We start from the raw sequence: 16010 nt of genomic DNA, 5'->3' as shown, positions 1-16010 counted from the left end.
ATTTCTATTTTTAGTAACCACAGCAACACCGTTCATCGAAATCAAAAACCGATACACAGAATTATGTATCTTAGTGTAGTCTACTTGTGTGCCAAGTTATACTGAAATCAGACCAAAACTGTAGGAGGAGAAGCATTTTGAAACAATTTTACAGATATTTCTATTTTTAGTAACCACGGCAACACCATTCATCGAAATCAAAAACCGATACACAGAATTATGTATCTTAGTGTAGTCTACTTGTGTGCCAAGTAATACTGAAATCAGACCAAAACTGTAGGAGGAGTAGCATTTTGAAAGAATTTCACAGAAATTTCAATTTTTAGTAACCACGGCAACACCGTTCATCGAAATCAAAAACCGATACACAGAATTATGTATCTTAGTGTAGTCTACTTGAGTGCCAAGCTATACTGAAATCAGACCAAAACTGTAGGAGGAGTAGCATTTTGAAACAATTTTACAGATACTTCTATTTTTAGTAACCACGGCAACACCGTTCATCGAAATCAAAAACCGATACATAGAATTATGTTTCTTAGTGTAGTCTACTTGAGTGCCAAGCTATACTGAAATCAGACCAAAACTGAAGGAGGAGTAGCATTTTGAAACAATTTTACAGATATTTATATTTTTAGTAACCACGGCAACACCGTTCATCGAAATCAAAAACCGATACACAGAATTATGTATCTTAGTGTAGTCTACTTGAGTGCCAAGCTATACTGAAATCAGACCAAAACTGTAGGAGGAGTAGCATTTTGAAACAATTTTACAGATACTTCTATTTTTAGTAACCACGGCAACACCGTTCATCGAAATCAAAAACCGATACATAGAATTATGTTTCTTAGTGTAGTCTACTTGAGTGCCAAGCTATACTGAAATCAGACCAAAACTGTAGGAGGAGTAGCATTTTGAAAGAATTTCACAGAAATTTCTATTTTTAGTAACCACGGCAACACCGTTCATCGAAATCAAAAACCGATACACAGAATTATGTATCTTAGTGTAGTCTACTTGTGTGCCAAGTTATACTGAAATCAGACCAAAACTGTAGGAGGAGTAGCATTTTGAAAGAATTTTACAGATATTTCTATTTTTAGTAACCACGGCAACACCATTCATCGAAATCAAAAACCGATATACAGAATTATGTATCTTAGTGTAGTCTACTTGTGTGCTAAGTTATACTGAAATCAGACCAAAACTGTAGGAGGAGTAGCATTTTGAAAGAATTTTACAGATATTTCTATTTTTAGTAACCACGGCAACACCGTTCATCGAAATCAAAAACCGATACACAGAATAATGTATCTTAATGTAGTCTACTTGAGTGCCAAGTTATACTGAAATCAGACCAAAACTGTAGGAGGAGTAGCATTTTGAAACAATTTTACAGATATTTCTATTTTTAGTAACCACGGCAACACCGTTTATCGAAATCAAAAACCGATACACAGAATTATGTATCTTAGTGTAGTCTACTTGAGTGCCAAGATATACTGAAATCAGACCAAAACTGAAGGAGGAGTAGCATTTTGAAACAATTTTACAGATATTTCTATTTTTAGTAACCACGGCAACACCGTTCATCGAAATCAAAAACCGATACACAGAATTATGTATCTTAGTGTAGTCTACTTGTGTGCCAAGTTATACTGAAATCAGACCAAAACTGCAGGAGGAGTAGCATTTTGAAAGAATTTTACAGATATTTCTATTTTTAGTAACCACGGCAACACCGTTCATCGAAATCAAAAACCGATACACAGAATTATGTATCTTAGTGTAGTCTACTTGAGTGCCAAGCTATACTGAAATCAGACCAAAACTGTAGGAGGAGTAGCATTTTGAAACAATTTTACAGATACTTCTATTTTTAGTAACCACGGCAACACCGTTCATCGAAATCAAAAACCGATACATAGAATTATGTTTCTTAGTGTAGTCTACTTGAGTGCCAAGTTACACTGAAATCAGACCAAAACTGTAGGAGGAGTAGCATTTTGAAAGAATTTCACAGAAATTTTATTTTTTTTAAACACGGCAACACCGTTCATCGAAATCAAAAACCAATACACAGAATTATGTATCTTAGTGTAGTCTACTTGTGTGCCAAGTTATACTGAAATCAGACCAAAACTGTAGGAGGAGTAGCATTTTGAAAGAATTTTACAGATATTTCTATTTTTAGTAACCACGGCAATACCGTTCATCGAAAGCAAAAACCGATACACAGAATTATGTGTCTTAGTGAAGTCTACTTGTGTGCCAAGTTATACTGAAATCAGACCAAACTGTAGGAGGAGTAGCATTTTGAAAGAATTTCACAGAAATTTCTATTTTTAGTAACCACGGCAACACCGTTCATCGAAATCAAAAACCGATACACAGAGTTATGTATCTTAGTGTAGTCTACTTGTGTGCCAAGTTATACTGAAATTAAACCAAAACTGTAGGAGGAGTAGCATTTTGAAAAATTGTTTACAGACAGACGGACAGACGGACAGACAGACAGACAGACGGACAGACGGACGGACGCCGGACGCATTACTATCGCATAAGCTCTTCTGGTCTCTGACCAGTAGAGCTAAAAATTACCCTGCAATCATAAATTTCACAAATATGAACAGTGGACAGACCCAGCTGGATCATTAGGGGTGTGGGGGGTGTAAATGATATTTAATGAAAAATATATACTTATATGGGAGAATGAAATCTTTGCAAACATACAGTGTCTAATGACTATTCATTGACAAAAATTAATTTCTTGCTGATAAAATGCGATATTTGGTAGAAAAAACATTAGACTTATGAGGTTTAGTTTCATTCTCAATATAAAGCCATATTCAGATCTTCATATTTATACCTCTTTCCCAGTTTCAAAACTATCCAACATTTCAATAATGTTGTCATGGTGCAAATTCCTCATAATGTCTATTTCCCGTCTAAGATTTCTTAGTTCTTTTTCTGGTTTCCCAACTTTTGGAATAAACTTCAATGCCACAACCTGTAGAAACAAATCATGAAAAGTGTTAGCAAACACCGGTAGATAATAACTAAGTTACAAGAAATTTTATAATCAATTCCAGCCTGCTTGGCATGGAATAATATATTTTGCATTGATTAATCTCCCTTACCTGTGAAGAATACTTTTTACGCCCCCTGTATACCTTTCCAAAGGACCCTTCACCAATGATTTCTAATACATGATAATTCTCCATAATTCTGCAATGAAATTTTAAATAATCACAGTGAAAGGAAAGAAATTTTATTCACAAAAATATTTTTAATGTATTTAAAATAAAATCTATTGAAAATAACTTATTGTGTTAATATTCGCTATATTCACAGTGTTAATTAATCCCTGAATTTAAGATGCAGTGAATGAGTTTTCAATAATCTCCATGTTTTATTTGGAAATTTGAGAATAGACTTCCATAGGTTTATATACATGTACGTGCAGTACATGGTCATTTCAGTAATTACTAGTAGTACTTGTCATTCAATTATTTTAATAATCATATGCTTTACTTTAATTCAGATAATAACCTTTATTATATTACTGAATATTTTCCATCTCTTTGATTGGTTGAGATCCAACTATGTTAGAAAAATATTACATTGTATTGACCTGCATGTGAGTGATGTGACGTTCCAGGTCAATACAAGGATTTATTTCCTCTACATTGGTCTAAAAATAGATTGGGAAATTCCAAATTGATACAAATTGTTTTGGAAAGTTATGACTTTTTTTCACGTAAACAAAACATAAGCGAATATATATTTTCGGGTGAGGGTGGTAAGAAGGGATGCAGGTACCCCCTCCAATACTTTTTCTGAACGATAATATTTAAGTTTGGTAGACAATTTTCCCTGATAAAACTTATTCATATCAAATCTTTCCTATAAAAAAGACTGACTTTATATAATTTCATGGCAACTGAAATTGATAAAAATTATTTTAAATTGATACGAGTGGTAACTTAAAGGTTTATTTACATTTTAATTCTGTTTCTCTCTTGTATTTGGCTAAAACTAAATGCAAACAAGTAATGAGCTGTATCATTTTATCAGTGAATCATATAATAAAACAATTATTGCTGTTTTTGAGGTCAATACAATAACTTAGCCATCTTTGAAATACAATATTCACCTCGACCTTCGGGCTCGGTGAATATTGTACTCCTCAGATGGCTAAATTGTTGTATTGACCTCATAAACAGCAATAATTGTATAGTATATGTTAAAAAGCTGTTTTAATAGCCAACTCTAGATGTTTCATCAATCAAAACATGTGGGCCTAAGGTTTTGATTACCCGTGTGTAACTTATGTTACGACTTGTATTTGTTACCTGCATTATCATGCAAGTAAGTTTTTATCGACATTTTTGGTTTTAAAAAATCATTCAAATAACTTTCAAACTTACTGAAGATGTGTAAGGATATTATTTCATCCACCTACATTAACACATTTATTACCATCCAGTGGTTTTTACATGCATAACTGCACTTGTTTTAATTAATCATCAATTATTAATTAAATCTAACAATTTTATATATAAACTACACTGTTGTTCATGAAATAAAGACATAATGCTGGTTTATGTCGTTTACATGTAGCTATGGTAAGGATTAAACATATACAGACAAGGGATGTAACCTTCATTATATAACAATTCAGCGAATTCGGCAAATTGTGTCAGATGAGAGAAAAACGTGAAAATTACAACATGTGAAATTAATCCCCTATACAGTAAACAATTTTTAAAATTCTTATTTTATCTCTTGTGTGGAACTCTCCTTATTATGTATACCAAAGACTTTAAATTTTCTGAAGACTTATAGACATAATTTAACTTACATGTATTGCCAAATTATGATTTTGGGTTGACAATGACATGATGTCATAGATTGGACTGTGTGCATTCAACATTTTATCTTCCAATGAAATGTGCATTATATAGCAGATCTACATTTAATTGGTTGTTTGCAGAGAATATCTATATTGTGTGATATTATATCTGTATTATGATTCAATAATGTTGTGAATATGTTTGATTGTACATTGCATTACTGAATCTGAATCTCCATTTGGGAGGAAACAAGAAAGAATATATCATAGCGAGCACAGTGTAACTGCGAGCTCTAACGACAATGCCTGGGCGAAGAGAAAATTCGGACTACTGCATTCATTCCATAGAATTTTTTTCCGCAGTTATTTTGACCCACAATGCATCGCTTCGTATACAAACGCTAAAGACATGTTCTCACGAGAATAACGAAAAAAGTTAAAAGAAAAATAAACTTGCCTTGATTTAATGAATTTGTTGCAGAAAAATAGTCAATAAACGGTTCTTCGTTTAAAATCAGCCCTGTTCAGGCTTCGGTTTGATAATCTAACATGCAAACGACGTCATATGGCGTCAGATTCTTAGACGCGCCAAATGTCACCTGCGGTTTGATGAGCCCAATCTAAATGAAAACTGAATAAGTATCTGAGCTACACTCGCCCTAACGGTCTCACCGTCAATATATTACAATTTAAGTTTTTGAAACTTTGAGAATCCCTGTAAAATTGATTTCAGTTCAGATCAATGTATCTCATATTGATGACATCATCTTGTTGATGCTGACAAGCCAAAAGATGGTTTTTTTTGGTTTGTTTGTTTGTTTTTTTGATTAAAAAAATATGAAAATGAAGAACTATGTATGGTCTGGTAGTCTAGGGCATTTAGTCTTTATTTTTTTTATTTTAACGAATATTATCAAACATAGAGGCAAAAAACTCTTAAGAATCAGGGACAGAAGTGCTACCGACATAAGAACCCTGGTATAGACCCTTTTCCTATGACATATTTTGTCTAGGAGTAAGTTATTCCCCTTAGCAGCCATATTGTAGGGCAACATTCTCCGATCCCTTCATTATTCAACCAAGTTCAATTTGCTATGGTTACTGAGGTAAAGATAATGCTATTTCTTATGAATATACGTTTGTTAAATCCTCTATTTAGTCATGATTATAAGATTGTGAATTTTTCCCCCATATATTTCTTGCATGCATGTTTAAAATTGGTTGCTCAAAGAGGTAAATTCACTACTTTGCCCTACAAGATGGCGGCTAAGGGGAATAACTCCTAGGCAAAATACGTCACAGGAAAAGGGTCCATTGATGCACTGATCTGCTGATAGAATAATCTTGATGTGTTTGAACAAGCATCAAACGGTATGGATATCGATGCAAATCAAATCATGTTATGAATAAATATCATTTACCAATTCTGAAATTGTGATTCCTCTTCAATTAAACATACAAATACTTTTTCTACATCACAGCATCCTTAAAATTTTTGCTTTGTTTACGTATGTTACCGATTTTATAGTCGCCGCCATTAAGCAGAAGTGCGCATGCCTCAAATTCTGTGAAAAGCATTTTCAGAATCTTGCTCCCGAGGAAAATTAAAGTGTGAGATGCTTTGGATCTCCATGTGTCATTACCATGATTACCGATCCTCATTTTTTTTAAATTATAGATATCTTCCATAAACAATTTGAAAATTGAATACATCCGGATTAATAAACAGATAACATAAAGTTGTGTATATTTTAAATTGTCGGGATTGATGTACGTGAAATTCATTTGATGTCAACAATGGCTGAGGCTTTTCCAACACGTGCTGAACCAGCAGATTTACAACCATCTAGCGCTGATCTGAAACAAAAACATTCCAAGAAGCCGACATGTATTTTAGTATTGGGAATGGCAGGTTCAGGCAAAACAACTTTTGTTCAGGTAAAGTAACTGTTATCTGTAAATCATGCCCATGGAACAAGTCACTACATTGTATATTTTTAAATGTCTTAATGCAATAAATGTTTCTTGTTTAACTTTTAATCAAAGGACTCCTCGTAAAATAATTGGAGGAATTGCGTTTTATTGTCTTTATCCCCATTGTTAAATGATGCTAATTGTTTCTACAAGCGTTAAATGAAAGGTTCTTAATGACATTGGACATCTTTCATTTTGACATATTTACTTTTATTCCTTCAGAGAATTACAGCCCATCTCCATGCTAGAAAAACGCCTCCATATGTCATCAACTTAGATCCAGCTGTACATGAAGTGCCTTATCCAGCAAACATTGGTAAATTTAATTCCGATGGTATAATTTAAATTATAATTGATGATTATATATAGTCTAATATGTGTATCAAATTCTCATTACATGTATGACATTTTTTGTTGCAATGGAAAAGGGTGTAAAGATTCAGTTAGGGTAGTTATTGTATAATACATTTGTTTTATTTCAGATATTAGAGACACAGTTAATTACAAAGAAGTTATGAAGCAGTATCCTTTCAGGAATAAAAAAAAAATCTAGAATACAGTGCAATGTACAGTAGTACATAGTGAAATAGGATTTCTTTTTTAATGTTACAGTAAAAAATCTTTTTTTAAATTTTTTTTTTGTACTTCAGATTTTTTATACATATGAGAATAAAATCATTATGAATCTTAATTACAAAAAAAGATATTCATTAGGTCCAAATGGTGGGATTGTCACTTCTCTCAATCTATTTGCCACCAGATTTGATCAGGTAGTCTATATTTACATGTTGTTTATGTTTCAAAATCAAGGGATTTTTTAAATAATTTTTTAACCTGGTTTCAAGTCATATATAACTTGCTAATTTTAAATGATTAAAATTAAGAAAAAATTATGAATGTAAGTTTTAGCTGTAAAAGCATAAACGAATCATTTTCACAATAATTATTCATTTAGAATGAGTGTTAAAAATGGATTGATACATTTTTCCACGAGGAATTAAAATCAATAGAACAAGCAGTTTTGTGGAATGCATGTTTGGTTTGGATATACAATCCAAATCAGATCAAGTTACAAGTACTTCTGATAGAAGTTAATCATTCAGTATAATTTTGCCCCATATATATGAAATATCTATAAACCAGGTAGACATTAAGTAAATTCAAAGTATGTATATGCTTGTAGGTTATCTAATATCTATGTTCCTAAAAATCCTCGTTTAAAAATGACAAAGAGAAAAGTTTAATACTTGTTAAAAATATTGCAATCAATCATTTAATCATCAGAATAACAAATTCTTTTAATTCATTTCAGGTCATGCAGTTTATTGAACAGAAAACTGGAGAGACAGAGTAAATAAAATTTTTAAAAAAATCAATTTAATACATACAAATAATTTTCAATATTCAGTGCTATATTTTTACTTTTTTTTTACTATTATTTTTTATTTTTATCGCTTCTCGACCTTTTGGCTAAGATCAAAGTGTAGTATCTGTTCTTATCATCAGCTTACTATTTACAATTAAATAAATAAACATTAGAAAGGCTAAAGATGTCTTATTTTGTAGATATGTAATTCTGGACACACCAGGACAAATAGAAGTGTTTACTTGGTCAGCGTCAGGAACTATAATCACAGAGACATTAGTAAGTCTATTTATCTCATTGATTTTAATAAATTTATACATATTCTACCTTTTTCATCATGTGTTATAATTACATTTCATTATTATCCAACAAAATCAAAGCAAAGTGATTTTTTTTTTTACTGAATATTCCTCAATTTGTATATAGCATTTTCTTTTCAAAAACTATTTCAGGCCTCAACTTTTCCCACCATTGTGGTGTATGTGATGGACACATCTCGCAGTATTAACCCAGTAACTTTTATGTCTAATATGTTGTATGCCTGCAGTATCATGTACAAAGCCAAGTTACCTTTCATTGTAGCTATGAACAAGGTAAAATTTTCACTGCATTTTCAATACATTTACAAAATAATACTGTAAAAAATCTAATTATTGATTTAAGTCCGTCAAAAACACTATGATTTCATAATTTTTTATTGTATATATATTATAACAGATTTTTATTTTATGAGTTTGTACCCTGTTTGAATTTGCACATTGTCTCAAGCCACGGTCTGGAGTCTGCATATAGCTCTCTCCTACCCATGTCTGTTCAATCACAGAAAGTTTCTTAATCTTTGAATATTTGTTGTATTTATTGTTTTGCTTACATTTTAGATTATTTTACTGCTTTTTTACAGAATTTATTTGGTGCCCTTATATATTTTAGATTGATATTGTAAGTAACCAGTTTGCTGTTGAGTGGATGACAGACTTTGAAATTTTCCAAGAAGCGTTAGAACATGAGACCTCCTATGTATCAAACCTTACTAGGTCCATGAGTCTTGTTCTAGATGAATTCTACGCAGGACTTAAGGTAAATAAAATCTTGTAGAAACACTTATGAATGCTAGATTTTTACTCAGAGTAAATGTGACATTTCTTTAGTCCATGTCTGTCTGTGACTCAAGGTTTTTCTTGGGGGGGGGGGTTAAAAAGTAAACCCTGGTACATGGAACAGAGCCTAGATTTCTTATATTATTTTCAAAGATTAGAGAAAATGTTAATGAAAAATTTGCTTAAAGTAATTCATTGAAGACTACTTCAAAATCTTGTCTTTATGTTTATATCCCTACAGAATGTGGGTGTGTCAGCCATGACAGGAGAAGGTATCCCAGAATTCTTCAAACTTGTTCAAGATGGTGTTGTAGAGTATGAGAAGTAAGCAGTCTGATCTTTGATATTGTTTTCCCCTCTGTACATTGTCCTGGATTCTTTCCTTACACACTGAGAGTCATTTTTTCAATTACAGAGACTATCGAGCAGAGTATGAAAAGCTAAAAGCAGAGAAAGAACTAAAGGAAAAGGACAGACAGACAGACCAAATGTCAAGGTTACAGAATGACATGAACAGTGGAGGTCAAGGTGACATTGAAGGTAAGGATAAGTTATTGATATTTATAGCTGCAGATCTGTAGCTAAAATGTGCAATTTACGGCGCAATATTTTTTGCGCTTTTTTGTGGAGAATTTCACCACTTTCTAGCATTGGTCAATCAACTACCTTTCAATCCCTAATTCTAGACACATTTTGTAGCCAATTTGTATATTTTATCCACCTTCCAACCATTTATAGTTGTCTCTACAGGCAATAAACTCGCCTGAAGTGAATTTTCAGAAATCTAACAAATAATTTAAATCAAGCGAGTTTATCATTTGTAGAGACGACTATAACGGGTTGGGAGATGGATGAAATATACAGATTATTTAATAATGTGCCTAGAATTAGGGAGTGAAAGTTTCTTAATTGACCAATGCTGGAAAGTTGAGAAATTCTCCCAAAAGTGCGCAAAAAATATTGCGCCGTAAATTGCACCTTTTTTGCATATCGGGATCTGTAGCGTTATGGTCAAAGATATAAAACCATAATGCTACAGATCTGCAGCTAGGATATTTACTGAAGAATTTGTGTTTTTAGTGAGTATAAGTTACTGCTTTTCTATGGATATACAATTAGATGTATCCCATCCTTGTATAACATGTACAGTGTGTACATGCCTCCAAAAACAAAAAAAAGTTTGTTCAGTTTCTGAGTAAAATGGAGAAGTGACTGCACTATTTTAAGTTTCCCATAATTATTTCTGCAAAATTTTTTTTTTGAGTTACTGGAGCCCGTTTTACAAAAGGACTTACTACCTAAGACCAAATTTAATTCTTCAAATTAATTTTTAATCGACATTATATCGAAAATTATTTTAAACTTTTTAAGAAGAATGTGGTAAGATATTTTTACACAGACAATTTCAAAGAGAACTATTAATTCTGCAAAATTTTACAATGATCTGAAGTTTTTGGTCTTAGTCGTAAGTTCTTTTGTAAAACGGGCTCCAGGTTCTCTGACAATCAATATTTTCAAAAAGAATTTGTTAGGATATGAACACAAATAGGATGCATTTTTTGCCATTTATAAAACAAATTCATTTATTAACATCCTTTTGATCAGTGGATAAGAGACTGCGAGGGATGGTCATCACTCCTGGCCAGGAGGGAAGTGATAGTGATGAGGAATTCAGGACCGCACCTGAGGAGGGTAAGTACTGAGGTCACAGAAAGGTCATTGTAGCCACAGAGCTGTAGCTCTCAGGAATTAGATAAATTTTGGACAGAAAAAGCAGAGAGCTACAGATCCAAGCACTGTAAAAAACCTTGAGTTCATGTTGCATCTTATTTTATTGCTTGTGTACTATTTCTTGTATTATATGAGTAAAACATTTGATTAATTAATGATGAAGGAATGCATGCATATAATAGAAGAATAAGTACCCGAAAGGAAGCAGTAAACGGCAAAAAAAGTGGCACCATATCAAAGGTTTTCCTAAAGAGATTTTCTGTTCACAACCAAAAGAAGTTGATATTTGGTCCGCGGTAAAGAAATTCTCCTGATAATGCATGAAGAAAATGTGGCCATAATATAAATTTCCAGTATAATAATACATGTATGTAGAATATCAATATTTCTAGCACAGAAGATGCAGACTATTTCTTACCTTTTTGTGATATTTTTTTATAACGCATATTTTATGACTAACAGATGAGGAGGAACAAAGAGAATACGAATCATTTAAAAACTTTCTCAAACAACAGAAAGACAGACAACAACAAAAATACGAGGCCAGTCAAGGGGACAAAACATGAAAACGAAATGTTGTCAGGGATACTTCTTTGTCATGCTTCTATCTCTTCATTTCTTTATTTGTATGAATATTATTGTAAACCAGTTCATCATGTTTGGAAAAAAATCACTATGAAGGAAGAAGTGAAAATGCATAACTACTGATGCACATGGACTGTCTGAAAATGTATAGTACATAAAAAACATGAAATACTTTTCATTTTTACCAAAGTACAGCCGTTATGTCACGTTGATGTACATTATAAATCATTGCATAAAAATTTGGTTCAAAAAAGTACATTGTCATGAACAGGAAAAGGTGAAAAAACACTTCCTGAAGTTTCAAATTATTTACAATTACCATATAGATGTAGATTTATGATTCAATGCAACATTAAATTTTGAGGAAGTTATGAGTTTTATTTTTGTTAATTTACTAGAGATACAATTCTTCAATATCCATTACTATTCAAGGTGTTTGTTTTGTTGGTAGTGAAAAAAAAAGATCTAAAATTTACTATATACATGTAATTTTACCTTATCCCCCGCACCCCAGTAAATGAAACAAAAAAATCTTTTCTATATATGTCCTTTATGGTGTAACCAACTAAAGGGAGTCATGCAGGAATATTATCGCAGTTATATTTGGCTACATGTAATGTGTGTATTGACCTGGACAGGTATATGTGTAGAACACAACCTGTAAAAAAACATGGTGCAATTTTGGGGCTACAGTTTTCCCCTTTATTGTTACATGTGTAATATTTAGCTCATATTTAGCACACTTTTGGCAGGGCTAAAAGTGGGGCAATAATAAGTGATAAAAATTATGAAGTACATGGGAGAATCATACATTCTGTTTGTGTAGGAAAATTATTCTGCAGAAAATCAGACATTGATATGCAAGCTTTCAATCTTGCAAGGAAAGTTAGAAATGATTTTTCTAGTTTAGGTGCAGTTTACTTGAAAAAAAAAAAAGATTGTTTCAATACAGAATCTGTAGATAAATTGAAGAGGAAAGTGGTAGAATACACCGTTCCACTGCTTTTTCTCTGCAAAAAAAAAAATTTAAATCGACTGTAATTCTAAGGTGCATAGAGTGGGGAGTAGTGGTTCTCCATGTAATTTGGTCTGGAATTGGATATTTTGTGTTATTACCACATTCCTTAATTATTACAAAAAGAAGTGTCTTTGTGTGTTGTGTAATTTTTGACTGTCCAAGTCATGAGTCCTAGGATAAGTACATGTATATACTAATTTAAAAATTTATAACAAATAATATGAAATTTTATAATTTTATTTAATCGCTGAATTACCATTTTATAAAAGTATCATATTTCTGTATATGATATAACTTTAAAAAAAAAAAAAAAAGGTATTTCAGCAATTGTGTGTTTTTATCTTAATGGGTGTATTTAGAAACACGTAGAAAAAAACATAATACACAATGTATATACACCATCATTTTACAACTTGGCCCAAAATAGTGGTAGACGCATTGGCGTCGGAAGCAAATTGAAAGTCGGGGGGGGGGGGGGCCAAAATGGTAAGTCTACGGATTTTTTTTTAGACCTTCAAATAAACTTGACAAGCAAACGACAAAGAAAGGAAATGTTTCTTGTCCAAATACAAAAATCCTATTTCGGGGGGGAGGGGGGGGGGGGAATAGTTCGAACTTCAGTACAAAATTTTTTCCAAACACACCACTTTCCCCATTTTAAACCTATACGGCAACGTGTCTGTGGAAAGTGGGGGGGGAGCTAAACCTACACAACATTGTTCAATGTCTATACTAAGTCTATCTTTGGGGAAAAAATGGGGGGGGGCTAAGCCCCCACCCGATTCCGACGCCTATGAGACGGATAACAATGGATAAACCATGAACTGAACAATTCCAATGCGTCTGTAACTGACTTTGTACATCTTTAAGAAAATGGCTAACGTTAGTCCGAAATATATGAGGTTTCTCTCAATTCTCTGCCTTTTTAAAGATTTGGATATTTTACGTGCCAGGAAGTATCAAAATCGTCAAAAAGCCTAGAAAACATCAAATATTTTGCACACGTTTATATTAATTAACTACCTCTGTAAACTGTGCATTATGTGTAGTATTAAAAGAAGGCGCATAGAATATAGCTTTTTGGGGGAGGGGATTAATCGTATCGTATATCGTAGGGTGGGATAGATAAATTTTGCAAGAAAAAATATATAACCAGTTTGAATTAATCACACTTCACTACAAAAGTTGGGCAGTGTAGCCCCCTCCCCTCTCGTGTCTAAAAATAATTAACAGAATTTAAATTTAGAAGTAAAGTAATGCTTAGTTTAAACATACATGTATCGTCGCTGTAATATCAAAATGGCGTAAGTCGATTTTTGGCGCGAAATTTTTATTGCTATTTTGGAATCTGCAATATCGAATACGTGTTCTGTCAAAATATCATGTCTCTAGGCCAATTAGAAAGTGAGATACAGACGTGTGATAAAAGCGCGTATGTCCATTGGATGCATTTTTTTTTCTGACAAAAGGTCGTATGTCTCTGGGCACTGACAAAGATGTCACTGGCCGTCTGATATCAAGGTAAAAATTATAATTTTAGTTAAATCTTTTATAATTTTTACTAAAAAATGTGTTCAACATAAAAAACAAAGTATATTTATTTAATAAACAGAGAAATCAACAGAAAGATTGATGAAAAGTTAGATGTAAGGTTACTTCATGACAAACTGAATTGTTTTCGCAGTTTGTAACTGCAATCAATTTATGAGTATGTTAATTCATATAATACATTTTAGAGCGTTCTAATATCAGATTCGTACGCTTACAATACATTGCAAGGGTTTGTTTCAATGCTTTTCTGGAGATACGACAATTTGTACAGAAAAAACATCCAGGACAGAAAGGAAAACACTAGACATACGACATTTTGAAAAAAGATGTTTTTTGTCTCTCCTGAAAAGTTGGGATTTTTGACTTACGACAATTTGATATTACAGCGACGGTATGCATTATTTGACCGGGGGGGGGGGGGCATATAAGCCAGGAACATAATATGTAGACTTTGAGTCTTATTCTAGTATATGAAATCGAGGACCCGTGACTCGAAAAAAATGCATGTATACGTTATTTCTCACAGTTTAGGTTGGAGCTAAAGCCCGGGAGCCCCCCCCCTTTCCCTCTCTCTCTCTCTCTCCTGTCCGCTATTGCTTTTATGGCTATGTGCATTGTAAGTTGTGACTCGTTGACTTGTTTAAAATCATTCTAAGTGAACGTTTTGAACGGATTATAATTCTTTAATCCAATTGAATTACATATTTAATTTATATTATATATATCTAACAAATTGAAAAAACCCCAATCGCACTCGAATATACTTAAAACCTGTGTGTTATAGTCTTGATAATCTTATGGATGATAGCATTGTTATCATAATTCAAATCTATCGATCCTATACATGACAAATACACTTCCTCTTACGGAAAGATAAAAATAAATAAAATGGATAAGCTCCCTTGCAAAGAGTATTATTTTAAATAATTTTTCAGAAAGATTAGTTTAGCATTCAAAAAAAGAGTCTTTTTTGATTCAAAATTTATTATTTTATAATGTTGTGCATCTTGTTTTCATTTAAATTTTAATATTTTCTTATTTTAAAGAATAATTTTAATAAAGCTAGTGAATAACTTATGTTTGTGTATAAAATATTAGATATACCCGCAAATTTCCTATCATCGTCGTGTCGACCGGGTTCGAATCCATGGCCTTGGGATAGGCCATTAGTACTTTGGAAAGTTCGGCTAAGGAAGTTCTTTAGCTGTAATCAATGAAATGACAGAAATTTAATTGGGTTGAGCAAATCAGCGTAAACTGGGACAGACTGCGGTTTGTCAGGGTGAGCAGAGTCAACGTTATTGGTTCAACGTGTTGAATCTGGACCCCTGGTATTGCGAGGATTGAGGTAGTGATCAATCGAGAAATCTTTAGTATGTAATAGTTTATGATTACATTTTTATGCCCCCGTAAACGAAGTTTCGGGGGTATATAGTTTTTGTCGTGTCCGTCCGTCTTTCTGTCTCTGTCTCTCTGTTTGTCCGCAAAAACTTTATTAACCTTGCCCATAACTTTTGATTTAGTTGAGTTATGACTTTCATATTTCATATGTGTATTCCTTGTGACAAGACCTTTCTTTGGGTACCACCAAATTTGACCTTTTGACCTTGACCTTGGAGTTTGACCCACTTTTACATGAAAATTTTAAACTTTTACTTTGGCCATATCTTTTGAACAGTAGATAACAGGACATACATACTTCACATATGTAATGTTTGTTGAAAGACCTTTCATTGGATACCAACAACCTTGACCCTTTGACCTTGACCTTGTAGATTTCTGTACTTGTGAAAAAACTTTAACCTTGGCCATAACTTTTGAAGGGTAAGA

The 16010-nt window shown here is 32.7% G+C and overlaps 2 protein-coding genes and 1 pseudogene across 2 annotated transcripts in view; 2 read left to right on the top strand and 1 right to left on the bottom strand.

Moving 5' to 3' along the window:
* Window positions 1-6423, bottom strand: part of LOC134268118 (serine/threonine-protein kinase 36-like) — a 37152-nt gene extending 30729 nt beyond the window's left edge. Inside the window, exons 1-3 of the mRNA XM_062750323.1 lie at window positions 6280-6423; window positions 3144-3231; window positions 2873-3013 (exon numbers count right to left, since the gene is read on the bottom strand). Of these exons, the coding sequence (XP_062606307.1) occupies window positions 2873-3013; window positions 3144-3227 (225 nt within the window). The 5' untranslated portion in view covers window positions 3228-3231; window positions 6280-6423. The remainder of the gene's footprint in view (window positions 1-2872; window positions 3014-3143; window positions 3232-6279) is intronic.
* A 195-nt stretch (window positions 6424-6618) lies between these two features.
* LOC134268111 (GPN-loop GTPase 1-like) lies at window positions 6619-11985 on the top strand. Its single transcript, XM_062750310.1, has 12 exons — window positions 6619-6796; window positions 7055-7148; window positions 7315-7354; window positions 7536-7602; window positions 8145-8182; window positions 8399-8477; window positions 8651-8791; window positions 9129-9275; window positions 9537-9619; window positions 9711-9835; window positions 10901-10987; window positions 11489-11985. The coding sequence occupies exons 1-12, from the start codon at window positions 6647-6649 to the stop codon at window positions 11590-11592; spliced, it is 1155 nt and encodes a 384-aa protein (XP_062606294.1). The 5' UTR covers window positions 6619-6646; the 3' UTR covers window positions 11593-11985.
* On the top strand, window positions 8283-8389 carry LOC134268122 (U2 spliceosomal RNA; annotated as a pseudogene).
* Window positions 11986-16010: the final 4025 nt, after the last annotated feature.

This window comes from Saccostrea cucullata, unplaced genomic scaffold (assembly GCF_032062105.1).
Source record: "Saccostrea cucullata isolate Sc308-1 unplaced genomic scaffold, CSIRO_AGI_Scuc_v1 ctg230, whole genome shotgun sequence".
NCBI classification, from domain to species: Eukaryota; Metazoa; Mollusca; class Bivalvia; order Ostreida; family Ostreidae; genus Saccostrea; species Saccostrea cuccullata.
Note: the sequence above shows the minus strand (reverse complement) of the source record. Positions and strands in the feature narration are given on the sequence as shown.